Raw genomic sequence first — 26,237 nt, 5'->3', positions numbered from 1 at the left:
CCTCTTCCCCAGATGGCAAGTAGTCCAATAGCAATATTTTTTCTTTTGTTGTGGGTAGAATCAAAACAGGGTCCTGGTGGAAAGTAGCTCTTGAATTGTCTTGAAGGGAGTAGAATTCCCCAAGATAGGTTTGATGTGGGAAAACATTCCAAGAATGAGATTAAGTTATATAAAAGGTAGCAAGATAGCAGATGGGATGTCATATATGAAGAGCAGCAGCACACTGACTAATGCAATTGTAATAAAATGTATATGCAGAGGAGTTTGTATTTTATCTTACAAAAATAAGGGAAACCACTAAGTAGAAAGTGACATAATCAAACCTATCAATTAATAATTTCACTTTTGATAACTATATAGAGGATGGATTAGAGAGGCAAGATTTAGAATGCGGGAAAAAAACTTATTAGGAGATTATTGCAAGAGTTCAGAGAAAAATCTCAATTAAAACAGTGGATATGTCATGGAAAAAAGATGAATGTGTGAGAAAAATTATGGAGGTAAAATTGAAATGATTTGACAAGTTATAATAGAGGGAATAATAATTGGATATAATAAGAAAGTGCATGAAGTTCTTAGGTTATGAGTATGCATGACTAGAAGGATAGTGGTGCAGTAATAACAAAATTATGTGATGATCACTGTGATAGACTTGGCAACGAGATGATTCAGGCTAATTCCTATAAACTTGTGATGGAGAGAGCCATCAGCATCCAGAGAGAGAACTATAGGGACTGAATGTGGATCACAACCTAGTATTTTCACCTTTTTGTTGTTGCTTACTTGCTTTTTTTCTTTCTCATTTTTTTCCCTTTTTGACCTATATTTTCTTGTACAGTATGATAATTGTGGAACTATGGCCAGGCCAGTACAGCTCAAACCCAGTCACAATGCCAGTCCTAGTCCCAACAAGGCAGGAATAGGCCTTGGACCTCTGCATCAGTGCCAGTACTGGCGGTTTCTCAGCCCAGAGACATCAAAGACAATTTGGAAGGTTAGCAGGAAAGATTTGTCTGTAAAGTAAAAGGGCCTTGGAAAACCAGCAAACTAGAAGTAGGTATAGGCAGTGGTGGCAGTGGCAGCTTCTGGAGGCCTCAGATTACAGGAAGTTTTTTTTTTGTTTTTTGTTTTTTTTTTTTAATAAGCACTGAAAAAGGATTCTATTACTTTAGCACATGAGAACTTATAGCTACAATAGATCAGGGACACTTCTAACAGAAGCTTCTTCTAAGAAGAAGCAGAAAGATGCTTGTGGTCAGCAGTCTAAAAGGACTCTCTAAAAGTAGCTATTTGTGCTATAATGCTTCAATTAAATGTCAATTAAAATGAGATTTTCCTCCTTACCTTTCAGAGCTTCTACTTTCTCAGAATTCCTTTTATATTCTTTTCTGATATTTCTGATTCTGAAAGAATAATAAAGTAAACATTCAATGAGTTTTTCCCATTATTAGGGCTGGCAATGCCAGCTCTGAAGTAGAAGATAAATGTTGAAATGCCTAAAACCCATTCATTTCTAATATCTAAGATGTAGTTGGTGGTGTGGGGCTGACGCTTAGGATAGAGATTAATACTCACTATATATATTTGAAAAACATCTACTGTTAGTTGAACTTATGAGAACTGATGAGATCACCAAGCAAGATAGTATAAAAATCAAAGAAAAAAGGGTCCAGGACAGATTCTTGTGGGTAATCAGAGTTAGTAGGTATGAAACTGATGAAGATACAGCAAAGGAAACAGAGACACTGCAGTCAAACAAATAGGAAGAGAAACAAGAAAGAGCAGTTGAACAAAAGTCCAGAAAGGCAGAATATCTAGGAGGCAAAACATTATCAATATGATAGTAACAAAGATTGCAGAGATTCGAGAAACATTCAGGTTTAGAAAATGTATTACAATTGGTTGTTAAGTGATAGTTGGTAACTTATTAAATAGAAGTTTCTTGAATAATAAGGTAAAAATACAGAACAAAAGGTTTAAAACTAAAAGGAGAGGAATTAGTAGAACCTGTGGAAGACAATTTTCTCAAGGAGTTTAACCAAGGAGAGAAAAGATACAGATCAGTTGCTAGTAGGAATGGATGAATCAAAAGAGAATTTTAAAAAGAGAGTAGACGTAGGTATGTATACCGGCAACAAGTGGAAAAGTCATTATACAAGAAAAGTTTGAAGATAAAATAGAGAATGATAATGAAGGTTTTCCATTGGAAAATATGGGAGAGAATGAGATCAAGGATACATGTAGCAATTTTCTTTGGCATAAACAAAAGTTACCTCTACATCAGAAAGAGGGCTGAAGGAGGAGAGAGTGGGGAAAGATATCTGAGTGATATAAGAAGAGAGGGGAAGAAGGAACTCTCAGTGAATGACCTCAGTGTTTTTAGAGGCTGAGTCGAAGGTAAGGAGGGGGAGTATCATGGGAATTTAGAAAAGACAAGAAAATTTCAAACCAAAAGATTGTTTTGATATTTCCTTTACAAAATGATTAGTATGGAAATAAATATGTTTAAAAGTAAAAAAAAAATAACCCTTGCAAAACTTTATATTCCAACCCCTCTCTTCTTCCCCACCCTATTCCCCAGATGGCAAGTAGTCCAATAGCAATATTTTTTTCTTTTGTTGTGAGTAGAATCAAAACAGGGTCCTGGTGGAAAGTAGCTCTTGAATTGTCTTGAAGGGAGTAGAATTCCCCAAGACAGAGTTGATGTGGGAGAACATTCCAAAAATGGAATAGCTGCTGGAGTGAGTGGGATAGAAAATCAGTTTGGTAGGTATAAAACGATTCCCTTGCTCTTGTGAAAGGCTCACTATGTTATCTAAATTTATACTGGATTGAGTTAGCATGATGTCTTGATTTTCTCCACATCTATTCAGCAATGAATGCATAAATATGAATGAAGGAGATATATTATGGGAGTAATCCAAGGTTGCAACTTGACAAGGTATGGTTGACAATAGAATAAGGGACAAAGAATTCTAGTATATTGGATAATCTTGAGTTGAACTACTTCACCCTCGTGGTCAAAAATAGAAAAGAGAGGAGGCATATTGAACCAAAGATTTCTGAACTGGGAAAGAACTGAGGTTTGGAGAAAATGGAGCTCATGAGGAGGATGAAGAAAATGGTTATAATCATCAAAGAAAGGGAAAGGTAGAATGATAAAGGATAATGATTAAAAAAAGAATTTAACTTTTGCCTAAGTCTGATCCTAGTATAATTGATAAGATTCATTAAATTCACACTAATATTTTTATATAATAAATATACACTAATATTTATTACCTGAATTACATAATTCATTACCTGATGATTTCTTTCCCATGGAATTCTGGAAATATTGGTTCAAAAAAGTCAGAGCTATATTCAGGACTGGTCTCATTCTCTAGGACTTTGTGCTGTTGACGTCGAGACTTTAGAAAAAACAGGGGAGAATGCCAGTATCCATATTCACCTAATTTAACAAGAGGATATTATACATTAGGTCATATTACTTTAGTTAAAGGGTATTAAAGAGCTTATCAAGTGACTTTTGCAAAGCACAGGGGAATAAATGTAGGCATAGGTTGAAGGAGCTGCTGTAGTAAAGAAAGGGATGGCTACCAAGAGAAGGGTACTCAAGGTAAAATGTTAACTCCTTTAATTCATCAGCAGAGGATATAATTTACCTCTTGATACAAACAGCCAGCCTGATACAAAGCTGAGAATCCTTTCTTGCAGTGGAGGAGAACACAAAAGTGCCTAAATTTTAGGTATTTTTTGCAAAGACATTTGAGGTCATGGATTTTACCACTTGTTCTTTTCTTGGATTTTGTCTCATGATTTATTCTCTAAACATTGTTGACTTGGTGAACACATACACACACAATGTTATAAATTATATTAGGCTTTTATATCATATATGTTGCATATTATGATGTTTTCTATATTGAAGCACATATTACATGTCAAATATACATGCTATATGTTGTTATACACTATAAGATACATATTACATGTCATATATTATGTATTTATTTTTTATAATACACATATTTATGTAAGTAAATTTCTTCCTATCCCTTTCATTTTAATATTATTTTGATCAGATTTATAAGACTTCATGGAAATATACTCCTATCAGCCTTTGTTTTGTGCATTCTGTCTCTGACAAGGGACCGGTCTTTACTACATTTTAAGTCATGGACCAAAAATCCAAATCTCATTGTTAAATATTTTCTTATTATTTATCTGTTTACTTTACAAATTAGGTTTTCTCTTTGCCTTTGATAGGAAGCAGTGTTGATGGGAAGCAATGTTGAAAAAACTGCTAGTACCCATAAAATCTTTAGGTTTTTACCTGAGGCTTTTTATTCTTTGGTAATACTTTCTAAATTTTGTCTGTTTCTATTTAGTAGTCTTAAATACTTAAAGTTTCTAAAAAGGTTAGGAATCCATTATGATTCTTAGATTCTTTTTTTCCCCTTTCTCATATACCAAAGGCCAACACCCACATTTTCAGAATATCTGAACAATTGTCTCAGAATATCTGGAGAATAAAGAAGCATACTTCAGTCCCTTTATCTTTTTCTATAGGAAAGATATCAACTCACACATTGACTAGAGATACTTTTGGTTGCATTACCATGGTCTTATTACTGAGATTTCAAATTACTCAAAAGAGTTTGGACTAATAACAGAAAGAAGAGAAGGGATAAAGAATGCCTACTTTTTTTTCCAACAGTAACATGTAGTTGGGCGAGCAGTCAACTGAGTTATTTCAATAGTACATATTTCTTGAACATTCATGATGGACTCCAAATTGAATAAGACTAGATTGTATTTGCGAAATTAAAAATCTTTTAACTTCTTTGTATGATTATGAACTGTGAAAACTGCAGATATCTAAAAGGAATTAATATTGCAGAGAACTCAAAGGATAATGAAGAGATGTCTTCTTGTATGTGTAAACAATGCTTAATGCCCACTTCCTATATGGTGGAGAAAACCTCTTAACACTAGAAAGACCAGATACATTAATTATATAGAATGACACAATAATATTTCAAATTTTAAAATCTTCTAATCATTTATTGTAATTTCTCCTATTTGTACAAATGTGAATAATTATGAAGAGATATTGTGATTTTATGAGTCTATAAGTACAGAGAAGAAAATGGCAAACCACTCCAGTATCTTTGCTAAGAAAATTCCAATGGAGTCACAGAGTCAGACATGATTGAGCAAAGATGTTGTAGAGGTTCTTAAAGAATGGCAAAAGACCTATAGGAGAGTCTTCAGTGTGATGGACAGATATTTTACAGAGCATTTATGTGCAGGTAGACAGCAATAATACAGAAAAAGAAAGTGAACATAAGTTGCTATCTGAACAGATGAATAGGGTGCACATCTAGAAGAGTATAGACATCCAGTAAAATAATAAAGAGGTCACTATTGTCCACTAAAATCCTATTTTTGATGTCTTGCTATAGTTGGGAAGATAAAACTATATTCCTGAAGATAATGAAAGTGGAACACAAGTCCTACCATGTCCTACCATGCAGTTGTCATGGAGAACTGGATAATGGGACAAAGGTTCTCAGATCATGGGTTAACTCATACTCAGGTGTTGGTGAGGCTTCCTCTGGAAATGCATAAATGACATATATCAGGAGCAAGGAGAAGAATTCTATTATATATTAGAGTATGTAAACATTCTGGCTTTTTTATTGTTTTCCTGTCTCATAGTGAAGAAAAACTTCTTAACATTAGAAGAACCAGGCACATCAATTGCATCATATGACACTTTTTATTATTTAAAAACTTTAAAACATTTTTCTCTAATTTCTCCTATGTATGCAAATGTGCTTTAAATGTAAAATAATTACAAGCAGATATTATTTTACTTTGCAATAAAATTTCTCAACCTACTGGATGTAGTTTCTTTGCCTTGTGGATTTAAAAAATGTATCAATTATTGTAGCTCAGTTCTTTGAGGTGTGCTTAAATTCTAGCCCTTCCAATTTAACAAGTGCTGAGCTTAAACATGTGTGTGTGTATAAAATGCCCTAAGTAAGAATCCAGCCTTTTTTCTCCACTTCTGGTAGTGACTGAGGCAAAAATTGTGGAAAGCCTGGGGAATTTTGGGGCTGGGTAGGGAGAGAAGTAGTACCAACAATCTGTTCTTCCTATCTTGCCTGATTCATGACACATGGTGCCTCTTTATCTATACTTTACTAGTAAGGTGAATGAAGATTGATCTATTGGTCAGACTAAGACCCTGTAAGTTTTGAAAATCTGAAAGACCTACATATTGTCAACTAAAATCCAATCAGAGCTTGTCAGCAACTGGGCCCAATGAGTCAGCATTTGAAAGACAATCTTTTCCAACTAATCTAGCAGTGAATCAACTAACTCAGTGGTCCAAGACATCATAGGAAAGCAAAGGAGTGATACATCTAACAGAGATGCCATACTCTACAATAAACTTGATGGGATGAAATGCTAAATGATGTATTTATAATTCTGTTATTATTATACCTTCATAGTAAACATCCTTTTGTAAAGAAAAATGATGTAAATTGCTTATTGATGTTATCAAAAATGTCATCAGATTAACTAATATTGGTCAGTATTGGGTGAATAATATCAAGGAGAAATCCCAGAACCTTTATTTGAAGGATTTTAGGGAATCTTTATACTTAGGGGCAAGGAAAAACAATGATGTTATTACTAAATATTATGTTCCATCTTATTTTAAAATAGGGGTTTTTGATGATCAATGGGAAAAAACATTACAGCTTTATTTTCACTAACCTTTAACTGAAATTTAACATTTCCTCCCATAAAAAATATTATTTTGAGAAAGAATCCATTGGTTTCAACAGTTTGCCAAATGGGATTATGATTTTAAAAGTTAAGAATTGCTGTTCTAAATTATTAAATTCATTCCTGACTCACACAGTAGTGAGCCAGATTTTGAGGTATTTAACAAATCTTACTGCCAATTATAAAATTAAAACGTTTCAGAAACTTGAATGTTCCCATTAGTCCAAAGAAAAATACTTCACCAGTATGAATAAGTAACTGTTTCAAAGTGATCTTTAAAAATAGAAAAAAAAATTCCATAAGTATATAGCAGTAGAAAGTCAAAAGGTGACTCCATGAAGAGGGAAAATTTGCATAAGAATTCAAGTCTTCATTTCTAAGAGGTAAGAACAAAGAAATTGCTAAGCCTGTACAAATAGTATTTGCTATTGTCCTCTATTAAAGTTAGGGGTATTTCTTAATAAATAGGCAAAAAAATTTTAAAGCTGTAAATGATTTATAAAATCATTATTACTTACGTGGTAAGATTTTGTCAAAATAAAGTGTCAATGCTAAATAAAGGATAGTATCAAAAACCAGCATAAAAATTGTTGCTATTAACACATGTGATCTCCCTGTGGGGTCATGGAAAGTAAAACCTTTCAAGTCGAAGTCCAACCACATGATCTGAAAGTACAATAAATGCAAAAGAAAACAATATTATTGGGGAGGATTAAAAAAGGAATAACTATTGATAGGAATTGTAATTGCACTTAAAATGACTTAAAATTTCCTAGTCAGGAAGCCATGAATTCAAAACTGTCGATCACTAACTAGTTGTGTTAACTTTTCATTTTTCTCATCTATAAGACAAGGGAATTGGAGTCAATGATCTCTAAAATCACTTAGAACTTTAATTCTATTACCTTATAATCATTACTAAGATTGATGATATTGTTATTTACTAAAGAAAAAAATGTCACATATAAAAGATGATGGAGGAAACAGAACTATTTGAGAGGTTTAATTTACTAATGAAACCTTGTTGTTTTAAAGAATCATTAAGTACTTTAAGAAAAATGAAATCAATTTTGATTGACCACACCATAATCATACTTGTTATTATAAAGTTTTTGTTGCATCATTTCAGCCATATTTGACCCTTTGTGAACCTTTTCACAGTTTTCTTGGCATATATACAGGAGTGGTCTGCCATTTCCTTCTCCAGATCATTTTTTCAGATGAGGAAACTGAGGCAAACAATGATTTGCCCAGAATAGTAAATTTCTATGGCCAGACTCATTTTCATGAGCTTTCCTGATTCCAAAACCAGTGCTCTATCCATTGTCACAGGTACATAATTGATTTCTTTATAAAGAATTTCTAAAGCGTGTTTCAGCTCTTTTAAGTTATGGGATATCTCATCTTTGGCTAAAAAATACTTAGTTTACTTAAAAAAGATCTACCATAGCAACAGTAGATGAGCATGGATTGGGAATTCAAATGCCTGAAATTTTGAAAATTAGAATTATCATATGGTATCAATTTTTCCAAGGCTGTTTTTTATCACTCCTATTATAAATATAATGAATGAATGATCATACTGACTTACCTGGATCATTCCATGAGTAAAAGCAAAGGGACTCAAGAGACATAAAATCCATTCCAAAGATTCAGGAAGCCGGCTATGCAATGAAATAAGTCCAAAACATCCCCAAAGAGCAATAAGGAAGAGTGTGATTGAGCCACTAAGTACAGGTCTCTTTATCAAAACACTCAACAGGAAAGCAAAAGCTACCTGAAGCAAGAGAAAAACTCCTGTTAGCAACTGGACCTTCTTTGGAAGGTCTTAAAAGCCTCAATGAAATAAGGATTTTGGCTTTATAAACTTATCAAGTTCTCATCCTCAGAAAGAATGTCTCACATGAATACAGAAAACAGAACAGAAAGGAAGCAACTGCAGTGGCACATATTTTATTCAACATACTTAAGACCTGAGTAGAAAAATTATATTCAGTTGGCTCAAATAGGAAATAATATACATACTCAATAGGGGGTGTTTAAATCTATCTTGTACTGCAGGAAAATAGGAGAAAAATGGGATATGGGAAGTGGGAGGGAGGATTTATAACAGAGAGGGCATATTGGGGGGCATGCAGGGTGAAAAAAGAGAAACTAAATGGGGAAAAATAAAATTAGCAATAGTAATTTAAAAAAATTGAAACAGGTTTCTCTGATAAGGGCTAATTTCTCAAACATAGAGAGAACTGAGTCAAATTTGTAAAAAATAAGAGTCATGGCCCGATTTATAAATGATCAAAAGATATGATCTGTGCCCAAAGAGTTGTAAATTTATGCATATCCTTTGCCCTAACAACACCACTACTAGACATGAATACCAAGAGAAATTCAGAAATAAACAATAGCAACAAAAAAGGAAAAGTAGCTATATGTATAAAAAATATTCATAGTAGCTCTCTTTTCAGGTCAAAAAAGTTGGAAATTGAGGGAATGATCAATTGGGGAATGGCTCAATAAACTGTGGTATGTGTTGATGATAGAATATTATTATTCTCTGGGAAATAATGAACAGGATGCTTTCAGGAGGAAAAACACCTGGAAAATCCTCCATGAACAAAATGAAAAATATACTGTATACAAAATAGAAGCTGGGATGACCAGATATTCTGAATAGTACAATCATCCATGATTACGCTGAGGGACTTAGGTTGAAAAATCTTACCCACATCCAGAGAAGAAACTGATTGTGTCTGAATACAGATTGAAGCATTCTCTTTTTCTCTTTCTTTTCAACTTAATTTTGCTTGAGGGTTTTTATTTTCATTAGGGTGGGAGATCTATTTTTTATGACAACTTTTATGGAAACGGTTTGTCTAATTTCACATGAGTTTCTTAATTATGGGTGGGGATTAGGGAGCGACCCTAGTACTCAAAAATCTTAAAAACATTAAAAAAAAAAAAAGAAAAATTGTTTTGACTGTAACACTTTGAAAAGTATTAAATAAATATTTTTGGGGGGAAGAGAGAGAAGTAATATTTAAATCACCAACTCACCAAGGAGAGACCATAGAAAAAGAACAGAATAAATATCACAAAGTAGCCCGTGACAATTACAAGTTCAAAACATGTTATGGTAAGTGCCAAACAAGTGGCAATAATAAAGATGAATCCAGCATACAGCACACCCCAGGAAAGCCTATGGTGAAAACAGAGCATTATTTCAATGTTTTACATGCAGTTCAACCTTTAGGAAAAGGTAGGAAGACATCAACATCACTATATGTGAAACACTTATTTTTATTTTCAGTGGTAGAAAATGTTTCTTCATGAACAATTAAAATCTCCTCCCCTTCAGTATAAATGCATTCCTTTTAATCAGTTATTTATGAACATTTAAAAAATATATGTATCCTCTTCAATAAAACTCTTTATATATGACTTATAATTATAAAGTAAAGTAAATGGATTTTTACAAACAAGTTATAATTTATATTATGCATTTGTATTCACAACTGATCTGAGTTTTGCTCATCCAGTTCTCATCTTGGTAAGTGAATGAATCAATTCTGTGATTCATTCATTATTTGAGACATTTCACAAAACAAATGCCAAAAGGTAATTGCCATAACTTTATTGGTTCCATTTCCTCTTTGACAACAAATATTATAGTATATTATTCCTACCCTGGCCCCAATCTTATTCAATAAATTCTGATGGCTTTCTATCACTTTCAGGATAAAATATAAAATCCTTCATTTAATATTTAAAGCCCTTCATAACCTATCTTCCCCACTTTGATAGTCTCCTCACATTTTATGTTCTCCATGCCCTGCGTTGCCTTGAGTTTTATCTTTGCCCAAAAAGTACTCTATAATCTTGTTACACTGGCCTCCTTATTGTTCCTCTCATAAGACTTTCCAACTCCCAATTACATGCATTTCTTAGTCTATCTTCCCAATGGAATGTTCTCTCTCATCTATACTTCTTGGCTTCCATAATTTCCTTTAAGTCTCAGCCAAAATTTCACCTTCTACAGGAAATAATTCCTGTGTCCCCTTATTTCTAATATTTTCCCTCTGTTCATTATTTCCGATTTATCCTGTACAAAGTTATTATTTGCATGTCATGTCCCATGTTAGACTTTGAGAGCATGGACATAACATAAGGCACTTAATAGACACTTGATGTTTATTACCTATCTTATTCATGATATTTGCTTCTAAAAGATTTTTAACTATTTCAAAATCTCAAAAATTGCCCAAACTTTGATGCCACTTCCCAAAAAGTTGATTCAAAAATACTTTGACCAAAGACCACATCACTGAATCTCTCCCTAAAGTTTAAATTCTCTGGAATGGTTTTGATTTCATAATTTTTGTCATCTTTCTTAAAAATCAGTCTTAATACTTTGACATCACATAACAAATATGTGAATATGTGTGTATGAAGATATAGATAGATAAATATACATTTACTTATGCATTTAATAACAATTAATCTTCTTTCAGCTGGGCTAACCAATTCCAATTCTTTAATCTATATTCATAAGTCTTTCTTTCCATGATTTTTGTGCATTTCTATCCATTTTTTGTGGACATCTAGTTTTGCCACATTCTTAAAAACCTTATGGTGACCTTTTTCAATGTAGGTAACTGTGATTTTCTGTCTTGCTACTTATCTCTGTTCATTATTCGTCTGTTTTCCACAAGGAGATAAAATAATTATTACTTATAATTATTGTATAAATATTGGAAATAACAATTTATTTACCAGAATGCTGAATCTTGGAGACCCATCATTTTCATCCATTCCTTGGCTTTTTTCCTCTCTTTTGTAACATTGACTGATGCAAAGTATATCAGTGGGGTAAATGAAATTATATAGAAGAAACTAATGAGCTCATTGATAATTAGGCCTTTAGAAATAAAAGGTAACATCTTCATTTTTATTCCTTTGAGTGCCATCATTTTATCCATCACTGAATGGTTTGTTGTGATCTAAAATATAATATTAATATACAGAATCATCATCTGAAATATAGAAACGGACAGGAAGAAATGACCAAAATGCTCCAATTAATTATTTTTAATTTTTAGTCTTATACATTCATATGTACGTTACACTATTAAAGCATCAAGTGTCATCTTTTGTCAATATCCCAATGTACCTCATATTATTGATTTGCCTTCATCCTTGGGATCTTTCAATTATGCACTTACTTCTATAATAGCAGCATTTATGGCGGCTTGAAATGCAACAAAACCATTATTCCAATAGTTTTCAAGAAGACATTTGGTGCCTTGATAATATTCATAGCAATGAGCTTTAAACAAGAAGAAAACACAAGCTATCATGAGAGAAGATATGGTATTGAAAACAAGACATTAAAATTGGGTCTGCGGAGATGGGTAAAAATCCTTGTTATGCTCTTTTCTTTTTGCCATCTAGCCTCAAGTTATATCTCTTCTCTTGGTCTAGAGTGGGATTTAATATATGGATATATACACACATGTGTAAGTACAAATATACATATTTATGTATCAATAACATGTGTATATTACATATATATATGTTTTCTTGCATTACAAATATACTAAACATGTAGGAGCTGGTGAGGTCATCAAGAGAGTACATATAAAAAGACAAGAGAATACAATCCAGCCTAATTAATGTTGGACAACACCTAGTGAGGGTATGATTTTTATAACGAGCTAGCAGGAAATTGAGGAGATAGCAAATAGGCAGAAAACTTGGAAAAAGTATTGTCATGAAAAGCCAGAAAGGAGGGAGTATATACAAGGAGAAGGGGTTAAACAATATCAAATACAGCAAACAGGCCGAGGCAGATATAAACTGAGAAAAAAATTGTCAGATTTTCCAGTTAGGGTTCATCAATCATCTGTAGATTTCACTTGAGCAACGAAGTCAGAAATCAGATTACAAAAAAGCTGAAAAGTTAATAAGAAGAGAGAAAATGAAGCTACGAGTATAGAAAGTTTTTCAGGAATTTAGCTGAAAAAAATAGAAGAAATATGGGATAATAGCTTGAGGGAATTATAGGGAAAATTGAAAGTTTTTTTTAAGTAAGAGAAAGTCTTGGGAATGTTTGAAGGTGATATGGAAGGCATCCTCAGATAGAAAGAAGTTTAAGATGAGAGGAAGGGATAGCTAACTTTGGAATCCATTGTAGAAGATAAGGGCAGATGAGAGTGAGAACACTTGTAAAGGGATATACCTGGGCAAGGAGAAAGTTCAGAAACTAGAGGGAAGAAGGAAAGAAGGATTTTAAAATGAAGAAAAAGAAACAAAAGAGTGTTTACCTCACATGGGCTTAATTTTCTCAATAAAGTAAGAGATGAGGTCCTCTCCTGAGAGAAATGGAGGAGTGTGTGTGTGTGTGTGTGTGTGTGTGTGTGTGTGTGTATGAAAACTTTGAGAAGATTAGAGATTTATAGAATAGGCCCTTCATTTTTCCTCAAATGATCATGAAAAGTTTTGTGCTTCCCTATCTGAGTCATTACTTCAGCTCACCATAGGAAATCTGTGTTCTCAGAAGTCTGTTATAACTGTTTGTATTGCAGATAGGAAGATGTTTAAGGAAGGGAAGGATATGTGAGCTGTGTGAATGAAAAAGACAAAAGAGGATATTAATGACATATTTTAAAGGTAGAATGAGATAGACTTCCAATTAATTGTGGGTCATGAGATTAAGTGGTTATATGACAACAGAATTGTGAACTTGGGTGACAGAAGGGAAAATAATGCTCTAAATGGATAAAAGGAAAATTCAGAATGGAGAAGGGGGGGATTTTTTGCAGATGAGGAGGGAGCATAGATAATGGAATCAGTCATCTGTAATATACATTAGAGACTAACCATTTAATATGTGTGTGTATATGTACGAGAAACAGATAGTGAAAGAGAAAGACAAATTGACAGAGAGGCAGCACAATATAGTGGACAGAGCTTGCCTTAAAACCAAGAAAACCTGGATTCAATACCTGGCATGTTATTATTTACTTGTGTGACTGAGTAAGTTAAGTTCTCAGTGCTCTAAACAACTCTCTAAGTTGCAGAGAGGATATTGACCTGCATTATTAAAATTTCCTTGATAGGGAATTCTCTATACCAAAAAACCATATACTCATTCCCTATTCATACACACACACACACAAACACATGATTAACAATTTGTTTATTACCTAATGAGAAGAAGCTATCCTTTCTTTTTTAAGAACTCATCTATATAATGTTCGAGCTAGCTATCTAGAGGTCCTTCAGAAGGGCCTTGGTCTCAGCAGGATAGACACCAGGAGAATGGTCAGGAATAGAGTCTAGAGTCTTTATTCTGACCTAGTCTTGATCTTAGCAGAGGAGTGAAGGAGGCAGAAGAGCCACCAGGAGGATGGTCAAAAATGGAATGTTTCTTTTCCAGTCCTCTCAGCCCTTAAATACCGAAGTATGGTTACATCATTACAGCACACTATGTATGTGTGAACTAGAGAACCATTACATCACCATGCTAAGTACTAAGTATATGTATACTAAAGAACCATCATTTTATCAATTTCACTGAATTAACACCTTGTTGTAAGTATCCTTGTTTCAAATGTATTTCTCCACAGTTCTGGCCCTCTACACATCTAGATTCAGAAATTAAATATATTATTCCCTCTCTATCCTATACCTCATTCTTCCAATTACTTATCTACAACCTTCCATAGCTAACTTTTTTTTTCAAGCTTCAGAAAATTACCTGCGAGATCTTTGTTTTCCTCAAAAAATGGAAGTCTGTATCCCAGAAGAAATTTTAATTCATATGAGAAAGTATCATGAAAGATGATCCCTACAATTTCAGTCCTGTTCTGGTCAATTATTACATTCATGGCTTCTTGATTTACAGCTTCAAATACTTTTATTCCTGCCATGCAGAAGGAAAAACCAAAACGAAACAAAAAAATTGGCAGATGATTATTAGGTAACTCTTTGAATGTCTAATTCTTTATAAGTCCCTGTCTATAAAAGAAAGTTAGTATAGAGAATTCAAACTTGTATGCAGGGGCAGAGGGCCTTTCCTTATCATGAAAGTGTTACAGGAAAAATTAGTTGGTATATTTCATCCTGTTAGGAGTACAAAAAAATTTTGTGCACCTAAGCTTTCCATAACATTTGACTCAGTTATAAAAAATTCATTCAAATAGATAGACTACTATAGTCTATTTGAAATTTGGAGTGTCTTTAAATTTCAATATGATTAGTTAAACCCAAGCACTTCGCAAGGCTTTGTTGGGTAGAAGTAGGTTTTATAAAAACCAAAAAACCTGTGCATTTTCATAGCATTTCTACATGACACTTACACACAAATCTAAGTGATCAAAAAGAAAAGAAAATGGGCTGATTGTCAATTGGTTATGACATGCTTTTGTTTTTATTTTCTCTAGAATTATTGTTAGCCCAATACTGAGAGTGCAATAAGGTTGCTTATAACCCTTGCTCTTATTTCAACATTAACATGTGAAATATGTTTTCAAATCTTCCTTTGACATGATTTCTTTCTTTTAAAAAATTAAACATTCATATTAGATCTTTTCTTGTCACATGTAAGGACTGTACATGTTGTATTTTTATTAAATTCAAACCCATGATTGATCAAGAATGTCAAACCCAATTATAAATTTAAAGATGTGAAACTATAGGTCTATTCACCCTATCTTGCCATAAAAATCTAACTTTAGAAAATTAGAGGAGAAAATTTTATTTGGAATACTGAACTCTCTCAATTGGGCATACTTAGTCAATAGGGTAAGATACACACCAATTTTTATTGCTTATGAATTTAACTTCATTTTGAATATAATAAAACTTAGGAAATTATATAAACAATACATTTTATATTGAACCTCACATTAAACATTTGTGTCTTTTGTAATAATTAAAATAATAATAGCAGGTATTCCCATTGGGTTGATCGAGAACACACCTTTCATAAAAGAAGTTGCTCTTATTTTATTTATTATCTGTTGAGTTGTATCGAAGACAGGTGTATATGCAATTGCAAAATCAGAATCATTAAATTTATCTATGCGCCCAAGCTCCACAGGAGGCATTTCGGAAACCTGAGCTTCAATTGTTGAAAATAGGAACAAATGAAGAATTAAAAGCAAAGAGCCAAACAATTCCTATATAACAAAAAAGAAAAGTGAAATCCATTAGAATGTTTGTCTAATTAAACATAGTCACAAAGAGGTGAGTGATTATCAAACACTTATTTTATTCCCTTTGTGTCCTTTCTTCCAAATAAAATATTCTCAGGCAAAAAAAAATTGAAAAATAGAAAATAGTTCTGTCATCATGGCTTTAACCTTCCAAGACAAATGAATTGACATAGATATAATTCAGAACAATAACAAAGACCAGGAAGTATTTTAAGCATAAAGCTTCTTAAACTGTGTGTTTAGATCCTATATGGGTTCTTGTAAATGAATGTGGTGGTCACAGAATTATGATTTATTATCATCTAAATATTAATAGTTATATTATTTTAATTTATTTATATATAATATATTTATATCATTAAAATCATATTATCAATATAATAAAAATTATTATCAATAAATGATTAATATATCATTTTTATATACCTATAGCTTAAAAATCAATCTCAGTACTTTGCCATCATTACGTGTGTGTGTGTGTGTGTGTGTGTGTGTGTGTGTGTGTGTGTGTGTGTGTAAAAATATAGATAAAAATCGCTTGGGCAAAAAAAGGTTTGTGAGTGAAAGAAGATTAAGAAGCCCTAATCTAGCAGAAAGAACCTACATTTAGAGCCAGAGAATCTAGTTTCATTACTTACTATCAGGGTGACACTGGGCAAATAACTTCTTTTTGCTGTATTTTAATTTCTTTCTCTCTAAAGACTTTACATTAGATGGACCCTAAGAGCTCTTTCAAGTCTAAATGCATTATCCTATGATTCAAGGCTGATCTTCAGAAGGGATGTAATCCCTATGATTAAGAACACACAGATAATTCCCAATGATGCAGTACTTAATGGTTTTTTTTAAAAAAAAATTTCTGCTTCTTTAAAATGAATGTTTTTCAAACATTTTGACATTTGTTTTGTCCTTTCTATTTCCTGTCCATTCCCAATTTGTATTATCTTTCACAGAGAACTTTAGTGTTTTTAGAACTGGACACTGTACTCCAAAAGGTATTTGACAAGAAAAATGAAAATTAGTAGTTCTTTAACACCAGTTCTGAAGGAACTTTAGAGTTATTTAGTTCAACTTCCTATTTTGCATATGAGCAAATTGAGATCCATGAAGATCAAATGACTTGACTAAGTTACCCTAATGATTTATGGTGAAACAGCTAAGATTCTAATTTGAGCTCCATGACTCTGAGTTTAATGTGCTTCCATCATATTGTTAATTATCATATGTTTAAGCATCCCAAACTATAAAGTTGTGGACCTACTCTTCTCTATCTTCATGACAAGTGTATTTGGGTATTTGAGGAATAGGAAGTATATTTATTCTACTGACCTCAAAGAACAGAAGAAGGAGCAGTAGATAGAATTCCAAGATTTGAATCAATGGTTTTTATTTTGGATCAATTAAAAATAACTTTTCTAAAAATTAGAGTGGTCCAAGAATAGAATGGGGAATTAGATGGCATGGTGGATAGAATGTCATTTCTATAGTCAGGAAAACTCATTTTTGTGAATTCAAATCTGCCTTATCCACTAGCTAGCTTTGTGATTCTGGGCAAGTCACTTAATCCTGTATGCCTTAGTTCCTTGCCTATGAAATGAGCTAGAGAAGGAAATGACAAAGCATTCCAGTAACTATGCCAAGAAAATTACAAATGGGATCATGAAATCAAACAAAAGAAAAAGATTCAACAACACAAAAGAGCAAAACAAGCTGATTTATAGCAATAAGTTTATCATCACTGGGAGTTTTCAAATAGATTAATCTGTGGATAAAGGTTTTTAACCTGGGATTCACAGACTGCCAAGGCATTTATGAGATCATAAGGTTCAATGAATTTGCTTCAAAATTTTTTAAAAAATAAGTGTGCTTCAATATAATTGGTTCTATCTGTAATTTTATGTTGTTTTTGTACATTTAAAATATGTTTTCTCTTTCAATATAATTGATTCTGTTTCTAATTTTATATATATATATATATATATATATATATATATAAAATTTTTTTTTTGCATTTAAAAACATTCTTCTGAGATAGAGTCCATAAGATTCATCAGAGTGCCAAAGGGGTCTGTGACACACAAAAAAAGATTAGAAATCATTTTGCAAATCATTTGCTAAGAATGTTTAGAGAACTTCTTGCATAGTTAATGACTTAAATAGAAGGCTTCTAAGTCCTCTTTCTACTTCTGCTATTCTATCAGTTATTCCATAATATTCAAAAGACAAAACTAGAACTAAAGGGTAATAGTGATAGAGGAATAGATTTAGGTTTGAAGGAAGAGGCTATTCAAAAGTGCAATGGAAAGCCTTGAGTGATAGAGATTCCCCATTTTACAAAAGGCCTTTCATAAAAGGCCATGAAGCCAATATATGGTAGAAACAGATTCTTGCTCAGATATGGACAGGACTCTGGTTTCTGAAGTGCCTTCTGATATAGAAAAAAAAAATAGAAATAAGGTAGATAACATTGTCTGCATACGTAGATGTATATATGTGTATATGTACAATTAGGTGGCACAGTGGAGCACCAGCCCTGGAGTCAAGAATATCTGAGTTCAAATCCAGCCTCAAATATTTGACACTAATTGTGTGACCCTGAGTAAGTCATTTAACCTGATTACCTCACCAAAACCAAAAATAACACACACACACACACACATACACACACACACACACACACACACACACACACATATCTATAGTTACTGGTTACTGTGACCAAACCCTAGAATGATAAAGTCAACCTTGTAATAAAGGTGTCAAGATCAATGGAATATACTATTAAATTTTGTGGTCATTTACAAAATCCATCAATATATAAATGGAACTGAAATTTTACTAATGTGGGCATTCTCTCTATCATCATAAATAATAGCTAGCATTTAAATTTCCAAAACACTTTATAAATGTTCTCTTAATTCATCTTTACAACAACTTTTGAGGTAAGCTGTATATAACAATAATAAAAGCAACATTTTTATAAAGTTTTTAAGATTTTCAAAATGCTTTAGAAACAATAGCTAGCATTTATAAGACACTTATATGCCAGAGATTGTGATAAATACTTAAAAATTTTTACATCATTTGATCTTCACAACCCTGATTGGTAGATGCCATTATTATCCCCATTTTACAGAAAAAGAAACTGAGACAAAAAGAAATGTCTTGTAAATTTCTTGTGCAGGGTCACATAAGCAAAAAAAATATATATATGAAGTCAATTTGAATTCAAATTTTCTTGATTCCATGTCAAACACTTTCTACACTTTTGCTTTTGCATTTGCAGAATGCTAGAAAAGAACTATATTATGCCTTCAAAATGCGGGATCAGTATAAACACAAAAAAATTCATCACCACCCCACCTCTCTACCTTTCATTCTCCATCCCCTCTCTTATTTTCTACCATTCAGGCTTTTTCAATAGCTCATCCCTCTTATAATTATCTCAATGACAGTGTATTGTGAGTGGGAGAAACAGAGATTATGTTCACATTTTTCTCAATTGTAAAATACTAAATATAAATAAAAATTAAATTTATGTTTGATTAGAATTGTTGTTATTGTTGTTACTGTTGTTACAGGCTTTAAAGCTCTGGGCTTGTGCATTATGGAATAGTTTGATGAAACAGCCAAAAAATAATCACTTAGAGAAAAGTGGTACAACATGGAGAACAGAATTGTTAAGATCTGGGTTCAAAAAAATACCAGTCCCATGACTGTAAGCTGTAAATAAATTGATGCTCAGTATATCTCCTCACTGCTTCTAGGGAACTATTTCATGAGTCCTGGAAGTTTATGGAGGGAGCAACTATACATGTATTAGAGTAGGAATTTCCATACTAAAAGTACTTTATACTGAAAAAAAATTATGTAAGTATATCAAAATGAGGAGAACTTCTGTCCTGCTTTATAAAAATGGATAATTTATTTTTCAGTGCTTAAATATCATTTACTTGTGATATTTTAAAATTATGAATAGAGCCTCATTCTGCAGTATGTATAAATAATGACATAGTCCCAGATCAAATAATCTAGGCTACTTATTACAAATTGAATTAATGGAGAGCTGTAAGAATAAAAAAAAAGAGGTTCACCTAAATGGTGCAGTGGATTGAATACTGCCCCTCAAGTCTAAAGGAGCTGAGTTCAAATCTGACTTCATAATAATTCTTAACTGTGTGACTCCAGACCAGTCATTTATTCCCAGTTACCTCAGGAAAAAACAATTAATAATAATGAAGAAGAAAAAAAAGAATTCACACCATCTGAAGAGATATCCCATCCCAGATGTGAGGACACAGATTTTTGACCATACCCACAAACTTTCTCTTTTATTCCTCCATTTTCTAATGACATTCTTATACAGAAGAGCCCGAGTTTGCTGACATATACTTATCTCTCTTTTATTCATTTTTGACCTGTTTGTAACAAAAAAAGAGAAAACAAATTTAGTGAGATGATAGTTTATTGTTGACAGGTGAACACAAAGTTCACACAAAAGAAAATTGAGTCATATTTATTCTAAGAAAGTTGTTTACTCACCAACTTTATGACATTTTTCAACACCTCAAGAAAAGGATTTCACAGAACATTTATTAATGAAGTCAACATTTCCTCTAAAGAGTTAATTTTACCTTAATACATTTTATATGAGATAAATTTAGAGATAGAGAATAAGAGCAAACTCCTTTTATTTACTGTCAAGAAAGTCAGTATTCTCTGAGAAGTCCTTCTGTCTCTATATCTGTCTTTCTCTATCTCTGCCTCTGTCTTTGTCTCTGTCTCTTTCTCTCCTTTACAAAATAGTAAAATACTTAATTTTCCAAAAGCATTCTCAAAGGATAGCATATATGTACTCTTTGAATATGTTGACTGAAGAAAAATAATAGTGAAATTTAAGTGTATACTCTGGGCTTTGTCAACTATTTTGTAATACAGTTTTGCAGTGAATGACGCAAAACTTGTGTCTCTAAAAGAACTTATTATCCCCCACAAGCATATGTTCAAGTTTCCAACATTTGCTCTAAGAACAAACCATAATACATTTGGATGAATAACAAAATAATAAAGCCAGGTCATTTTATTTTAGAAGATGACTCCTATTTATAAGTCTATTCAAAAATTTTTGTTCTGTGTTTGAGTAGATATATTCCTGAGCTGGAACTCAAAGGTCTTTAAATCACATTAATAATGAGAAATTCTTTAAAGAGCTAATAATGTCTGTTAGAAATAGAAGCTAATAAAAATCTAAAAATTTATCTTTGACTATATGACTATAATGAAATCTATTTTTGAAGAATGATAATGAGAACCAGACATGATAAATTTTATTTTTTTCTATTTAATCTGTCATCCATCTATGTCTAGGTATGTCTATCATCTATCTTGATATCTAGCCCTCTCTGTGGATCTGTTATCTATCAATCTATTTCTTGAAATTTTCTATATGGAAAAGTCTCTCAATGGAACTCAGCAAATTCCCCTCAAAGTTTCTTTAAATTTATGAAGAAGAAGCAAGTTGTCTAGAATGCAAATACTTTTTTTAATAAAATAGAATAAAAAGACAAGAATGAAAAGTAACCAGAAATAATCTCAAATTAGCTCGAACTTGAATCAATGTGCTTTGAATATATTCCTCTAATACATTTAGTAGTGAATTTCATCTTATCCCAATATTCTTCTTACTTTTTTTTCTGTATTTAATAAAATAGGAATTTGGAAACTGAACAAATTAGCTATTAGATACAAGTTTTATATACCATATATCACATAAAAATCCAGATATTTTTGTCCACATGATAAAAAATTTCAAACCACCTAATTAAATTTTTACATTTTCTATTCAGACTGGGAGCATTCATTCACTTACTTGATTCTCATTGGGTAAGCATTATATGCATTTTATAAAACAAACAGGAGAAATAAAAATTAACTTACAATCAGGAAAGTCAGTGCAAGGAATCTTGAAATGTTTCTAAACCATTGGTCTCTTCAGATTTTAGAGATTTCAAAGTTATTTTCTTTACAAAATATTTTAATGTTTGCCCATTTTGAATACTTCCTATTCTGATTGGTTTTTAAAAAAAGGTTAGTATCTGATTTCAACCAGGCTGCTGAAGTGACATAATTTGGGCTACGGCTTTTGAACTGTTATTCATTCTTTTCTCCTCCTATCACTGCAGAGAGATAGCATTTACAGATGGTTGACTGGACATAGTGTTCCACAAAGAAGACAAATCCCACATTTGTTCTTTTGGCTCTTTACTTTCTGAATAAGAGAGAAATAGCCAAGTTCAAGGAGAGGGGGAAAAACAGAGGGTAGTGACCTCAATTTTTAAACAAACAAACAAAAAGTAAACAGATGTCAAATAAGAACAACTTTAAGAGGAAAAAGATGAGTGGGAAGGAAAATAAAGTAGTGATTTTAAAACTTTCATAAATCAAAGCAAAAAGTAACATATAGGAAAGTAACATCTAAAAGGTTAATAGTGAAATAATAGTGGATTTTTAAAATAGTTCTCTCAAGTCCACAAAACATTTCAATATCATATTTGCTTTATCTAATTTGTTTATTTGAGTTGCAACAATGAGCCCCTGAGTGAGCAGTATTAATAATTATTAACTAACATTATTAACGTTTTACAGAGGGAAGGTCCAAAGTGGCAAAGTGACTTGCCCAAATTCGTGCAACCCATAGGTCACCAGGATTTAAAATGCTAGTCTTTGAACTGAAAAATCTATAGCTCTTTCTATTAAACTGCCATTCAACTCTCTATATCACTTATTAATTTCATGCAGCTTGGTATAATTGTATGAACTGTGAAGATTAGCCCTTCTCCTTGCCACAGTTAAATTTTTTTAAAATTTTCAACAGTAATTTATTTTTTCCAAACACATGTAAAGATAGTTTTCAACATTCATTTTTGTAAGACTTTGTGTTCCAAATGTTTCCCTCCCTTCCATACTTTTCCCCTTTCTAATATAACAAGCAATCTGATATGGGTTAAATATGTGCAATTCTTCAAATCACATTTCCATATTTGTCATGTTGTACAAGAAAAAACATCAGACAAAAGGGAAAAAAACATGAGAAACAAAAAAAGGATGAAAATACTATGTTTCAATCCATATTCAGTCTCCATAGTTCTCTCTATACAGATGGCATTTTCTATTCCAAATCTATTGGAATTGTTTAGAATGACCATATTGTTGAAAAGGACCAAGTTTATCACAGTTGAGCATCACATAATCTTGCCATTACTGTGTTCAGTGTTCTCACTGTAGTGCTCACTACATTTAGCATCAGTTCATGTAAGTCTTTCCAGGCTTTTTTTTAAATAAAGTGACTGCTCTTAATTTCTTATAGAGCAATAATATTCCATTTATTCATCCATTCCCCAATTGATGGGCATCCACTCTGCTACAAAAAATTTAGTACATGTAGGTTCTATTCCCTTTTTTGTGATCTCTTTGGGCTATAAGTCCAGTAGTGACATTGCTGGATCAAATGGTATGCACAGTGCATAGTTCCAAATTGTTCTCCAGAATGGTTGGATCAGTTTACAACTCTACCAATAATGTATTAGTGTCCCAGTTTTCCATATCCAAATATTCTCCTCCCTCTCTTTCTCTATCTCCTTTCTTATACAGCAATCAATCTGATTTATCATGTATCCTTATTTTTATCCAATATTTATCATTAATTTTTTGTCATCTTAGCCAGTCTGAGAGATGTGTAGTGGTACTTCAGAGTCATCTTAATTTGCATTTCTCTAATCAATATGATTTAGAGTATTTATTCATATGACTAGAAATGGTTTCAATTTCTTCATCTAAAAATTGTCTGTTCATATCCTTTGACCATTTATCAATTGGAGAACAGCTTTGAGTTAATTCTCTCTATATTTTAGAAACGAGGCCCTTATCAGAACCCTCGGATGTAAAAATTTCCCGCCCAGTTTTCTGCTTTTCTTCAAATTTTCTTCAAATTCATCTGCATTGGTTTTATTTGTACAAATTTTTTTTAATTTAATATGATCAAAATTATCCTTGTTGCATTTCATAATGTACTCTTAGTTCTTCTTTGGCCATAAATTTCTTCCTTTAGCACAGATTTGAGAGATTGACTCTCCTTCATTCTTCTAAAATGCTTATAGTATCACTCTTTATGTCTAAATCATGAACCTATTTCAACCTTATCTTGGTCAGTGTCTAATTGCTACCATACTATTTTCTAATTTTCCCAGCGATTTTTGTCAAAAAGTGAGTGAGTTCTTATCCCAGAAGCTGGGTTTCTTAAATACTGGATTACTATAGTCATGGACTGTTGCATCTTGTGAACCTAACCTATTCCACTAAATGATTATTTTACTTCTTAGATAATACTAAATGGTTTTAATGGCATCTGCTTTGTAATATAATTTTAAGTCTGGTACAGTCAGGTCACCTTCATTTGCAAAAAATGAAAGATCTTTAATAGCCCAATTCCCCAAACAAATATTTCAGCAAAAATATGGAAGTGTATTAGAGGAATTCAAGAAAACCAAAGAAAAGAGAAAATACTGTTTAGTTCTTCCATCAGCATACATAAGAAATTCATCTTCTTCATCATCACCAGAACTTCAAGAAGGTCTGACCAGGAAGATGAGGACTGGGAAGAAAACAGTTCAGAAATCCAGTAAATTGAGCCTGAAACTAGTGGGATTTTAGTTGAAATCACAGTAGAGGCAAGCCCATAATATGTCAGTGGAGGGGCAGTTTGTTCATGGACCACTTCAAGAGATCCGAAACCAGTCCTATTATTGTATAGCTAGTATCTAATCGCATTCTCAAAAAAAAGTGGCTACCTGGTTATGGAAAAAAGAGGGATATATTTGTAAAAAAAAATGCAACATCAATCAAAATGATAAAAATTCTAAAATATGTTCAACTAAATTGAGAACCATAATTAGTAATTTGAAAAAGATGTGGGTTTTTTTAGTATACTCAACTTGAGCTGAGTCAAGCACACTGATATGGCAGAGAAAACAAACATGCAAAAAAGAAAAGAACATAGATGTTCTGAAAAGAGAAAGGGTTTGCAGGGATATGAAGGTGATAGTCTCTCTGTATACTACCCTTGTCAGAATACATCCCTATTCAGTTCCTGATAATTCTTGTAAGCAAAGTACTATCAGATTTTCATTTTTAACCATTGGGCTATTCCATTTCTAATATTTAAATTATATTCATTAGCTGAATAAATTAGGATATATAAATGTTATGGAATATTACTGTTCTGTAAGAAATGGACAGCAGGATAATTTCAGAGGCCTGGAGAGACTTACATGAATTGATGCTGAGTGAAATGAGCAGAACTAGGAGATCATTATACACGGCAATGACAAGATTATATGATGATCAATTCTGATGGACATGGCTCTCTTCAACAGTGAGATGATTCAAACCAGTTACACTTGTTCAGTGATGAAGATAGTCATCTACATCTAGAGAGAGGACTGTGGGAAGTGATTGTGGTTTACAACATAGCATTTTCACTCTTTTTGTTGTTGCATTTTATTTTGCTTCTCTCATTTTTTATTGGTTTCATTTGATTTTTCTTGTGTGACACAATAATTGTATAAATATGTACACGTACATTGGATTTAACACATATTTCTACCATGTTTAACATATATTGGACTTCTTGCCATCTAGGGGAGGACATTGGGGAAGAGGGAGGGAAATTGGAACACCACGTTTTGCAAGGGCTAATGTTGAAAAATTATCCACACATGTTTTGAAAAATAAAAATCTTTAATAAAGAAAAAAAGAAGAAAAAATAAATTATATTCAATAATTGTATATTCCCTGCAATACTGTTCTCTTTTGTTTTCCTTTCTGTTTTTTACACTGTCTTTTTACACTGTCTTTATAGATAAGACTATAAGGTTGCTGAAAATGTATTTAATGCCAGTACTCCCTGTTTGACTTTATTTATCTTCACTCTTCCTTTTGCTTGCTCCCCAAATCACAGTTTTTAACTCTTTCCACATTTTCTTTAAATGTTTCTTCATAATTTATCCTTGTTTTGCTTAATTTCCCTGAATGTAGCCCCCTACCAAGGGGGAAAATAGCCAACCCCCCAACATACACATATAAATCTGAAAATGTGTTTGATACTTGTGAATTGCTAATTCTGAAAAAGAGTCTGGTAGTTGAGCAATGTCTTTTCATAGC

At 32.4% G+C, this 26,237-nt stretch overlaps 1 protein-coding gene across 1 annotated transcript in view; it reads right to left on the bottom strand.

The window, feature by feature from the left end:
* LOC127560552 (ATP-binding cassette sub-family A member 9-like) overlaps positions 1-22,086 on the bottom strand; it is a 99,697-nt gene extending 77,611 nt beyond the window's left edge. Inside the window, exons 1-11 of the mRNA XM_051995228.1 lie at positions 21,957-22,086; positions 20,335-20,437; positions 15,785-15,983; positions 14,561-14,725; positions 12,024-12,127; positions 11,575-11,801; positions 9,859-10,000; positions 8,396-8,581; positions 7,323-7,470; positions 3,304-3,451; positions 1,345-1,403 (exon numbers count right to left, since the gene is read on the bottom strand). Coding sequence (XP_051851188.1) covers positions 1,345-1,403; positions 3,304-3,451; positions 7,323-7,470; positions 8,396-8,581; positions 9,859-10,000; positions 11,575-11,801; positions 12,024-12,127; positions 14,561-14,725; positions 15,785-15,983; positions 20,335-20,430 — 1,474 coding nt within the window. The 5' untranslated portion in view covers positions 20,431-20,437; positions 21,957-22,086. The remainder of the gene's footprint in view (positions 1-1,344; positions 1,404-3,303; positions 3,452-7,322; positions 7,471-8,395; positions 8,582-9,858; positions 10,001-11,574; positions 11,802-12,023; positions 12,128-14,560; positions 14,726-15,784; positions 15,984-20,334; positions 20,438-21,956) is intronic.
* Positions 22,087-26,237: the final 4,151 nt, after the last annotated feature.

Source organism: Antechinus flavipes, chromosome 4 (genome assembly GCF_016432865.1).
Source record: "Antechinus flavipes isolate AdamAnt ecotype Samford, QLD, Australia chromosome 4, AdamAnt_v2, whole genome shotgun sequence".
NCBI classification, from domain to species: Eukaryota; Metazoa; Chordata; class Mammalia; order Dasyuromorphia; family Dasyuridae; genus Antechinus; species Antechinus flavipes.
Note: the sequence above shows the minus strand (reverse complement) of the source record. Positions and strands in the feature narration are given on the sequence as shown.